General features: G+C 39.9%; 1 protein-coding gene across 6 annotated transcripts in view; it reads right to left on the reverse strand.

The window, feature by feature from the left end:
* Positions 1-12,467, reverse strand: part of LOC110988622 (protocadherin Fat 1-like) — a 92,734-nt gene that overhangs the window by 59,792 nt on the left and 20,475 nt on the right. For all 6 annotated transcript variants that reach the window (XM_087132439.1, XM_087132441.1, XM_087132440.1 and 3 more), the window contains exon 3: positions 5,232-5,546. In XM_087132439.1, the coding sequence (XP_086988565.1) occupies positions 5,232-5,546 (315 nt within the window). The remainder of the gene's footprint in view (positions 1-5,231; positions 5,547-12,467) is intronic.

Here is a 12,467-nt window from a genome sequence, read left to right on the forward strand (position 1 = left end):
CTGTGAGGCTGGTAACCCTGAATCACAATAACACACAAACATTTACATGTATGATTAGTAGGTCCACTAATGAAACCAAATGAATTATGCAAGAAGCTTGCAATACTTCTGTGTTGAAATTCCGCTGAGACTGAGGGCATTTACAGGTACCTTTAAAATGACAAGACAATAAACGGGTTGTCTGGCCCATTGTTGGAGGACTTTCATCAATTATGAAAAATGAAATAGCAGTTGGCCCTCCTGGAGATTGAATCACATACCAGGACTCTTTCATCGGAATGATTAACGATCCAAAATTGGTTCTTCTTTTTTTACAGGAATATGATGCAGATAATTTGGCCTGTTATGTTCTGTATTGACAGGGTATAAGGAACTGTGGGAAGGAGGGATGATAAATGAAAGGGCCTTGTGGAGTTGTCAGGCTGGAATTAGGAAGCTGAAGACTACATGTAGAACAGGAGAGATCAGACCAAAGGGACCCCTCCCCAACATTCATTGGAATAATGAAGCAATGTTTGAGGAAGTTTGGAAGGCAAACTTCTTGTAAATTAAATATGAAATGAATGGACTTTGCAGGATACATATGACCAGTGACCACACAGCTTCACTGAGCTTCGAATTTGTCAAGGAGCTCTGTCCTGTAAATGTATGTTTTCCCACAATGAAAAACCTTGAGCTTTGTGGCAATTTACAAGCCTTTCAAACCTCACATTATGAGAAGTACAGAGCACAACTGTGGATTGGGTCCTACATTGGTGCAATAAAAATTTGCAAGCCAGGAACAAAGAGGACAACTTGCCAGTGGTAGAAACCACAAATAGCTGGCTTAGCCAGAAGGGGACAATCAGCCCATAGCTGATTAGCCTTTTTAATTCTTTGGTCCTGAACGGCCACAGGAGTCTAAAACTGGGAATTATTGCCCTGGTACAGGGGCTTTAGAGTGGAGAGGGGTTCTTGGGCCCCTGTATTCATTTTGGGTAGTGTGTGGACTCTTGAATCAATAATGCACAGATTAGTCAGAATTCAACAAAGTCTGGAGATTTCCATGGCTTTAACTGGCATGACTCATCAAGCATGATGTAACGCTTACATTTAGATACATGGATCAACGTCATGCTGTTTTGCTTCCACCTTAAATGGTTGAGGTATAATACTGTCTATGTATGGTACATGTAGGTACCCGGTATGCATATATCCCCTCCCGCTGAGCAAACCTTTTTAACCCATACAGATAAAAAAAAGATAGCATCTTTGGAATAACAGTGTTTCCACAAACTTTCTTCAATTACACACAGCACTACACATTACATGTGTTTCATCAGTATTCAAGATTAATGATTTGCAAAACTATGCAAACTGAACAATGGATTTGCTGGACATTGGAAAACGATTTTTTTATATACAATACAGGTATTTGTACAGGTTCAACATAGCCCCAGGCAATGCACAAACTGCCTGCTCAGTACAGGTACAGTACAGGTCAAGACAATATCTTCTAGACTTTTTTGTACAATCCCAGGGCGGAACATAACACCAGAATCCGCTTAGCTCCATCTAAGAAGATCAAGTCAGTGTGTATCTTTTTTTAGTGTCCATTTTTTAATCCTATTTGTGAGGTTGGATTTTGTGACAAAGGATCATTGATAGTGGACCGCCAGGAAGGGAAGACCATGAGATTTGGGCTTCCTCAATACTTGGAATGAAGCCTCTGAAAGTCAACAATAACTCTGCAGAGCCAGCACGACGATTTCAAAAACCTTCCGCTGCCATTTCCTTCTCAAAGCCAATTTTTTTCTCCTGATTTTAGGGAACATAAGCAACACGAAGGTAGTCAATTAGTGGACCTTTCAACTGAAGTCACACAATCCTCTTGTGATTCACATTCCCAGTGAAATATTCTAGTTTCCTAAATATTAACAGCATATCTTACAGCAAACTAGGCAAACAGAGTTGTTGAGTTAAAGGCAGATCCAAAAATGTTACACAGACATTTTGTGATCATCACTGCTCATGAATGACTTTTTCAAGTATCTGGAGGCGTGTGCAACAATGAAACCCAAATACATCCAAAAATCAGATATAGTAATCTGATGGAATGAAGTACGTGCACGTACCAGTGTCTGTATCAAGTACAAATAGCTGCCATTATGGGACAATTTCTGTCCAAATACTTCAAGTGAATTTGTCCACAAAAAGAAACTGATGGCCATGTCATACAGACTGAGACTGTTACCTACACTGTCCACTTGGGAGGATTGAGGACTACTGAAACCTTGCAGTTCTCAATATGAAAGTTATGCTTTGAAGACTGTTCGGGTTAGTTTATACGAAAAGCTAACTGCACAGTGTTTGTGACATCCAGTAAGAACAAATTCTCTGAAGCCTAACCAATGCTTTGGAGAGAAACTAAGTCAACACTGGACCTGAAGAAAGTTTCCCCGTACAAACACCAAATTCCACACCTCTGCATTTTATACACAATATCCCACTCTCAGCAGGATTTGTATACATGCTGCTAAGTATGCAGGACATGCGTACATATAACTGGAATTTCCCAGCAAAGGGGGCAAACCATTCCCACTGCCCTACAAAAATGTTAAGGGGTTAGTTCCTCAATCTTTTATGTATTCTAAATTTTCTCTGTGGGAAAAAGAATTGTCTTCCTCCATGTGAGTATACACGTGCACGTGTAGGTCTGCTTTGTGAAATGCATTGGAAAGAAATACTTTCTTGAAATGAAGCAAACCTGGGAAACATATAAAGTATATGACAGAAATCTTTTCTTTGAAAGCCCAAAGCAAATCCATTGAGATTTGGGGGCTTCATTTGTCAAACATCTGCAGAAGATCAGAAGTGACAGCCTATAAAAGGTATGCACTATTCAGGGGTTGAGGCTTCTGAAAGCACATTAACACTGGGGCCGCTCAGAATTGGGTAATGTTTTACAATAAATCTCCTGAAAGCATGTCAAATATGCTACAGAATTCCATAAATGCACAATTTGCCCTTCAAAAGCGGAACTTTGTGTGCACCTTTACTGTGAACGTCTCCTCACAACATGGTCCTGTATACAGCACTTTGCGTATTATGTAAAGAGTTGATAAACTTCTTGAACAAAAGTGAATTCGCCAACTGAACAAAAATGTCTCGACAAATATAACATCTGAAAAGTGACTATGGATCTCATGGGTGATGTAGAATTTCCTTATCCACAACATGACTTTGTCATGGTCAACTCCATTCCCCAAAAATTAACAAGTCGGAAGAATGTGTCTTTCCTCCACTATTCCCAAAGATCTTGTATACATCATACATCAGATCTGGAAATGCCTGCAATTCCAATCACTGATTTTTCTGAACATCCCATGTCGGGACGGTAGTCATCCATCATGCCCATGAACACTACATCCCAGTGTTTGAGAAAATGCCAGGGGTTTTCCTGGGATACTTACAGGGCCCAACATCATTCAACCTGCCTGACATACCCAGCCTACTGACTCCGGCCAGAATGTCATAACATCAGAGTATTATGACATTCAGGGAGGTTGAGGGTTGGGATATAAAAACCAAATGAGAAAAACAAGTTCCAGGGCAGATGTTCAATTGTAAACACATCGCACTGCACAGTTGAACAGATGTTGAAGAAAAGAGAAAGGGCAATTTCGAAAACAAGATGGAGAATGGGAAAAGAAATGTATTCAATGATGATATCATACATGTACCAATGCCGCCTGTAGATTTGATTGTGAGGGCTGAATATGACTAGGCTTCCAGCAACAGTTAACATTTGCTCCATCGATAAACATTGGCTCAAAATAGAAAGATAATTGTAAAACTTGTGCTCAAAGGCTTACAAAGCCAAAGTTGGTAAGAAAAACTTGGTAGAGTCAACACACACACTGCTTCTTTTATATTCATGTACAGTAGTTGACCCAATAAGAAATTTTGTCTCAAAATTGAGACTAATACTTCACAGATGGATAGAAATCACTGACTTTGCTGTTATACTGTTTACAGTGTTTCTCCATACAGTCAAATGCACATGTCGTGCATGCACCCAACCCAAGTATCTCCAAATTAAATGAACAGATGTGGAAACATATCACAAATTGCATTGTGTTTACATTAAAAATAAACATGTACAAACAAAAAACCCTCATACCAAGTTACACCAGCAGCCTGTCAAAAAGTCTGTGAAGTCTCTAGGAAAATAATGTGATTTTAATCAAAAATCCCATTACGGATATATGATCTTGAAAATAATTCTTGTTCAGCCAACCATTCCCAGAACACAGGTGACTTTCATATGAAAAAAAATCAACATTGGAAATGAAATTCATTTCCAATGTGTTTTTCTTGTTTTGTTTTGGTTCTGGGGTTTGGGGGGATCTGCAACCAACCAATACATCTATTTCCATCCACTGGTGAAAACCCTCAGATTTACAAGTTAGTCTTTCATCCAGTTGACACAACTGCCCCCTTGTTGTGTGTTGAATGATCAACCACTACCGGTTTCCCATACTTTTCCCCCCCCCCTTCCACTGCCATTGGTTTTTAGGAACTCAAAACAAGTTGAGCCCATCATGACCAAACAGCTGAACCTGAAAGCGAGGAATTCCAGTGGGACATTTGTTTCTCTCCCACCCCTCTTCCCTTTCCACTTCTTTTGCACTGGTCTTTTGGACTCTCTGACAGGCCAACAGATGAAGAATTACTGTATTTGTTTATCTAGTGCCCAATCCAGCAGGGTAGCAACTGCACAACTGTTTCCGCTGTCTGGAGGCCCTGTGTGAGCTTTCCAAACAATCCTAGAAGGTCCACCTGTCATGCAAGACCCCCTCGACTCTTGAATTTGGAAGTTAAATGCTTTGAAACTCAAAACAGCAAAAGGAAATGAGGGACCCATTCATTTTTGGTGCCGCAAAGAGGTAAAATATGCATACACAAATAGAGAGAAAATTGTTTGTGTGCTTAGAACAGCTGACCATCCAAAGATGGTCGAATTTAAAGTTAAGCTAAGACAAGCTCTAATTTCAAAGTAAACTTGGCATGGATGTTCAAACAGAGAGGTGAGAATTGTTCAGTTTGGTGAAAACAGACTGATTTTCTGTGGAAAAAAACAATCTGAGGGCAAACTCAGTGAAAAACCTTACAGAGATTTGAACAGAAATACTGGCAGAAAGGTGTGAGTGTTACAAGTTTTTTTTAATTCCAAAGAGAAATTGACTAACCTGTATAGCTGTTGATGGCAAAGTGGCGATAGGCATTGCCTGACGTGATCTCATAAGTCAAGGCCTGATTGGAGGTTTCATCCGGATCTGTCGCCTCCACGCGGATCACCTCCTCCAGCGCCGGCGAATTCTCTGGGATGTATGCCTCAAAGATGGCCTTGGTCGGAATAGGACTGTTGTCGTTGACATCTCCAATGCGGATGAATACTTCTAGGATGGAGTGGAGGGGAACTGCGCCGTGGTCCTGACCATAGACCGTCAGCCAGAAATACGGGATGCTCTCCCTGTCCAGCAGCTCAGCAGTACGAATAGTGCCTGGAGATGGCCAACAAATAATACCACAATCAACTAAAAATCCAAGTGCATAAAAGAAAAAAAAAGGTGCAATCTAGAGTTTCAAATACTCTTTAATTTCAAACCATTTATTTTTAATAAAATGAGCAAAATTTCTAAGTTAAAGTTATATTAAATCCTCTGCTTTTTTATGAAGTCAGACGTTTAAACAGTGCTTCATATATTTTGTAGTTAACCAGGGACAAACATGTACAACGTATACATATACAGTATACGTGTACACAAATGGTTTTTACCAGGTCATATTAAAACCAGAAAAAAATTTGCCCACAAGGACTGTAGCATTTACTTTAATACACATGCTAATGTCTATTGATATTATTTGTGCCTGATTTCAACTGAACTAATTGAATCAAACAGGCCTTCTCATCCATCATAATTTCCACTACAATTCTGATGATTTCATTTCTAAGTCCCTGCCTCCAACCCAAAATACTGTGGGTCTTTTTAAAACCAAACAAATTTGTTTGGAGCTGTTTGAGGCATTGGTGCCAGCAATAATTCACGGCCAGTGTCTGTTCCCTGCCCTTGACATCTACCCATCGTAAATTACGCACAGGGAGCAGATGCTAACAGGAGACAGTACAAAGTGCAAAAAACCCAGAAAGCCAGTAGGCTGGTTCCGGCACAGAGACTGTGTTCAGACAGGCTGACTGACCTGCAACTGAACCCAATGCTCGGATATAAACTGTGGGTTTGATTTGACAAAATTCCTGGAAGAATCAATCATGTTTTTTGTTTAGCGGTTCTGTGTGCATTTATCCTTTATGCATGGAGATCTTATTCATCACATTTTCTACAGGTAAGCGGCCGGGACAGCCAGACACGAAAGTGTCTTTATTGATGTGTATTTGTCACTCACTTCAGTATGCAGCTTTTGCATTTTATAAAAGTTAAACCATTTTGTACAGACGTAGTGCAATTGGAAATTGCATAATACACTATAGAAACAGTAAATACATGTACATGAAATACCAAGTCAGGTTACATTTAATAATTTTGACACTGTAAATTAAAGAAGATTATGTTTTATATTCATTTTTCATTCAGAAAGATTGCAAATGCATGTCAATTTTTGGTTCTCAACCTTTCAATATCATCTTGCTGACTTTGTAATGTTACATTGGAAATACATGTACATGTAGGTTTTTTTTTAATCTTCCCAATATGTCTCTGCAAATACTGGACTTCTGATTGATTACAAAGTCTAAAAGTTGAGTCTGCCTTGGTTCTGACCCCATGCTCAGGGTCTGGCGACACAGCCCGGCAGGTAACGTCCTGTCAAGTCCAACACATTCAGTACTCCAAGACTCTCTGAGTCTGACTGATTACAGGGATCTGTAGCCTAACCCCAACCAGCCAGTGGCGACTCAGTCAGCTGGTTCCGACAGTGCAGCCTGCCCACCGATGCCATTCTGTCCAGTCAGATTGTTGCCTGCAGTCACCAAGACTATGACCACCTTCCAGGGAAACCATTCATAATTAAGAACATTTCCGAAGCTGGCTATTTCTGTTTTACTAATTATTTTCCAGATTTATAGGGGTAAAGTCTAATACCGGAAAAAGACCAATTGGTACACAGCATGCAACCCTTATAAGGTAATCAATTTACTTGTATGTACACATGTACTGGCTGATAATACCAGAAACATACATGTACATGTATGCTGTGTGATACATGTATGACTTTCCCTAGATGTGCATAACGGAAGGCCCAAACCATAAACAGTCACATTACTGAACACATTCATTAAGGTAATCAATTTACTCGTACATACTGGCAGATAACAACAGAAACATACATGTATGCAGTGCAATATGCTAACTTTCCCTAAAAGTGCACAACAGAAGGCCAAAACCGTTAAACAGTCACATTACTGAACACATTCGTATCCTCACATTGATTCTGCTAATTCTGACCATGTGTAAATTTCAATAATAATTATAGTGTAAGCCTATCAGTACCAATTTATCAAGAAAGACTAATTTCCATGGAATTTCCAGAGAATACAGGTACATTCAGAACAAAGCATACGCATGCATCATAGACAAAACCCTGCCGGAAAGTTAACTGCCACTTAATTTCCACAGGATCATAATGACTCAATCATCTCTTGAATGATGTCATGCCAACCCACAGCCAGGAGCAGACAAGCTCTATGGCCATGGCCAGTTACGTGCTGTTTGCCAATGTTTGGCTTCTCAGTCCTAATGTATGGAATAGACTCCCTCTAATTAAATTCAGGTGAAAAGCATCTGAGGTTCCTCCCCCTCCCCCCCAGTCTAATCAGACCATTTAATAGGGAGGTGCATTTAGCAATAAAGCAAGCTACGTGTGTATTATGATCAGATTTTCTTATCAACATATTTCTGTTAGATTCACCACATGATGGCCACTTAAAGAAATGCTTAATATCTGTGCAGGCAGTAACTTTCATTGAAAGTAAAAAAATTGTGATCCTCACAGGATCAAAAACACTTAAATGCATTCAGAAACTTAATGCTTCTGTGGCCGGGTTGGAAATAAGCAATGCCTTTTAGTTGACCGCTACTAAACATGAAAACTCTTGTGCAGTTCACAATGTACCGGTACTGGACTCCCTGTTTTGAACAGTCTTTGGCTGATCATTCTCATTCCTGCCCTAGAGGATTACTTTTTTTCTGCCTCACTTCAGTAAATATTGTTGCAAAACAATTCCAACAGGAAATTGGATTTTTGAGGACTGTTTTTGGACACACCTCCACAATTGCTTCCTTCCCTGGGCATTAAAATATTGATCTTTTCTAAAATTAAGATCTGCCAAAGGGTAAATAACTTTACCACTGAGATTCAAAACTTCCATCTACCTGGTATAAATCTTGAGATTAAGGGGCAAAAATAACTCCCTTCTGGCAGAAAAGTTGGGTAGCTTAAGTTTTTTCTGGTGAGTTGAGCCTTGCTTTTCAAAACATATTCCAACAAATTCAGGGTCAGGGCATGTTAGAACAGTTTTGAATTAGTTTTTTGGGAAATGAGTTTTGATTTCTGGGCTACAAGTTCACTACTGACATTAACCTCTGCAAGACAAGTCTGAATTCTGACTTGATACTTCACCTTCTATAGAGAATGGGTTAAAAGTAAAGATCCTAAAACTGATACAAGTACAAGTACATGCAGGCAGCACATGTTGTGTAAAGAAACACACTAGTGCATTACTCGTTCCGTTAACCTCACCCGGGTAATTAACAAGAGGGTTGGGTAAATGGAGTTACAGCAGCATCTTTCAAAGATCTTTGTAACCATGGATGCATCTTCATGTTCATAATAAATGTCTAGATCAAACAAAAATAAATATAGTATACAAGTTTTGCTCACCACACAAACTTGGATTCAACAAGAATACACACAGCTTATGAAAAGACAGCAGTAACCTACAGCACAATATACATGTAGATAACATCTTTTTACATGTATGGGGTACCGTAGGCATTAGCAGACCCACCTATGCCTTGAACTACAGGCTAATCCTTGCCAGTGGGAACACATACTTTTATAATCTCAGCTTCCTGGCTGCAGGGTTTCCCAACCACTGCTGCTACTAGTTCAGCAGCTTGCCGAAGGATTGGACCATTAATTTCCAGTTGGCCAGGTTTCTGGGGGTTCATACTCAGTAATCTACAGTCCCTGATGAACAGGAGAAGTTCGCCAGTCAGGGCAGGAACATTCCCCGGGTGGATTCTGAAGTGGGACTTTAAAAAAACTCGAGCAACAATCTGCTTGCAGAGCAGGTGGAGATTTGCGAGTAATGATAAGTAGCGAGTGAGCAGACAGAAAATGAGATGGGGCAGACAGAGTCGGAAGGTGCACTCAACAATCTCAACATGCCAGACACAAGCTGAAGGGAGCTTTCCAATAAGAGGGATGTGCAATTCTTCAAAAGTCCTTGTCTACCTTATGGTTGAAGAAAACCCAGGGATCTACAAATATCTGTTCATTTTCCATTTCCTTTGGATCCCTTCAAGAAACTTCACAGTAGGGTTTATTGTAATCAGACATCCAGAGATTAAACAGGAAACTTTTCACTGCTCTATACACGTACATGTACATATGCACTTACACACACCGGTAACATACAAGCACCTGGAAACTGGAATTTTCCCCTTACATGTACATACATACCTCCATGTAATCTACAACAGACAAATCCCCACCAGAATATTAAGCAAATAGGAAATATGGCAGTACAATATAAAAACCCTTGAGTGCAGGGAAAACTAAGGCTCATAAAAAAGCATGTACCGGTACATGTACATGTAAACCCATTAACTCCACCTACATGTAAAAACAGCCATAAATCGGTTTCCAAAATTACCTCAACAGTTATATCAAAAACACAGATGATATGAACAGGGAAAAAGAGTCTGTGCTATCAGTACAAGGTTGATGCCTTGCCTTTGGGTGATACTAATTGCTAAGAGGCACATACATGTACATATACAATGTTCATGAATACAATGTCACTGGAGGGATGTTCTTCGAAAACATCTTTTTAACACGTAGTCGACTCCCTCAAATGGGTGAATTCTTGTGTCTAGACTGGCTGGGACCATGCCTGAATGTTGCTGGATTGGTGAAAGGAAATCGAAAATGTAAGCTGACCAAGAAACGAAAAATGACACATGCATGATGCAGAGACTGTTATATGTACATGTCTGTATTTCCATGGACTCAGATGCATTCTTGTGACAATGTTTATTTGCCATTATGTCTACAGGCATGTGTACAATGTGGCACAATGCCTGAATCTTAACAGTTTCCAACTACATGTACCCAATATCAAAACAAGACACACATGAGAATGCACTCAACGGTATGTGAATTCTAAATGTATAAAGAATCTGTCTTGGAAGAATTTGTCTAAGCAATAATTTTAGAGAATTCCAGAGGTGAAAGGAAGAAGAATACAAACTCCCAATCTAACTGTGGAAAGTGCTCAACATATTTTCTCCTTGAAGTACTGTACTCAGTTCAATGATTCATACTTGATAAAAATAGTCTTGTTTGTAAAATACATGTATAGAGATTTAATGCCTGATTTATTAGACAGACAAAGTAAAAGCACACAATCATATTCATGCCCAAACCTTGAACCCTAGGTGTGAAAGAGATCCGGGGCATATTTTTTTTGCAAAATTTGTCTGCCAGGGCCATTCACTGAAATGAGTGAGCTTAACCGCAGATTCGGGGGGAAAAAAATCAAAGGGCAGGAAATTAAGCTGAAGTTTTTAGCTTTTTCAAGCGTGAAACAGTAAAGCGGGGCACTTTTGTGTCTGTTGCATTAATGCCGTTGAATCCTTAAGATTATAGCTACCCTTTGGTGTGTAGTTGAAGGGTTCTCCTTAGTCCTCCATGTACCTTCATGCCCGATTGAAAGAGAACAACCCGATCATTTTAAGCAGCTTTTTCTCTTAAACCTGGGCCAGTCAATGCCAGTTTCTCTTTCCTTTCTTTGCAGCACAATGCAGATTAATGAATGGCAAAAACATCTCATTCTCAACACAGGTCTATGCTGTGCAGCTATTAAATCAAGTTCACAAACATATGACAGATGAATTGTTGGTTGGCAGCACAGGGTAATTATGGTCAACACTAACCATGCTAACTAGCCCAGGTTGGACGACGTCTGCATTACATTGCGACTAACATCCAGGGTATGAAAGTCCTTAAGCCATGCAAAATTTTTGCGAAACACTTTTTTCTCACATTTTTACCTGACAAAGACAGCTCAAAATGTCGTTCACAAGTGCCTTGTATTCTGAATTCCATAAATGCTCCATTGAAATTACTAAATGCACCCGCGAACAACGTATTTTGGAGGAAATTCTGCAAAACTCTACGCTTTCCGTCACGATTCGGCCTCCAAGCTCAGCCCACATTCTGTCAGTTATGCATGTTGTCTAGAGCTAGGTCTACATCTTCGCTCCATTACAAATACATGGAGACGCGTAAACAATAGACCTACCCGTATCTTCGCGAGCCTGTTCGGACACGGCCTAATCTGCAACTTCATCACGCCCACAGCTCCTCCGCCCATGCATAAGGGGCACTACGTAACCATGCATTTCGCGTATGTGCTAGACGGACATGTACTGAATATTATGTCAGGTACATGTACATGTATGTGGAGCACGAATTGCGACAGAAAGCGTAGAGTTTCGCAGAAATTCCTCCAAAATACGTTGTTCGCGGGCGTATTTAGTAACTTCAATACAGCATTTATGGAATTCAGGATACAAGACACTTGTGAACAACATTTTGAGCTGTCTTCGTCAGGTAAAAATGTGAGAAAAAAGTGTTGAAAAAAATTCTGCTTAGTTTAAGGCTTTCATACCCTGGACATTAGTCGCAATGTAATGTAGACGTTGTCCAACCTGGGGCACATTCTAACATGCCAGTTAAAAACTTTAAGGGTGCAGTCATCCAAATCAATACGAATAATTGATTGACCAAGCCTGCAACTGGCCTGGCCCTATGTATGAAGCTACCTAAGTACATGTACATGCGTAACACTTATCTGTATTACTGTGAAAAAAAACCTAGTTTCAAGCACCCAGAAGACAAAGTTTCAAAACTTTTGATGTGTTTTTGTTTTCTTTATAGAATTTTTTTCCCTTTATTTTGAACCTGAATCTTTTCATCAGTTTGCACTCAATGTCTGAACTTTTACAACATCCACCACCCCCACAAAATGGACCTTGCCCAGCTACAGATGAACAATACTGTATCTCTGTGCAAAATTGTGGCAAGAGATGGGGGGGGATTGTTTAAATATTGCTACAGACCTTATTTCCGCTGGGCTTTTGTCAGACAGGACTTTTGTTGGAGGGGACCCTTGAACAGTG

Source organism: Acanthaster planci, linkage group LG02 (assembly GCF_054643075.1).
Source record: "Acanthaster planci isolate LZ-2023a linkage group LG02, COTS_SCS, whole genome shotgun sequence".
Classification (NCBI taxonomy): domain Eukaryota; kingdom Metazoa; phylum Echinodermata; class Asteroidea; order Valvatida; family Acanthasteridae; genus Acanthaster; species Acanthaster planci.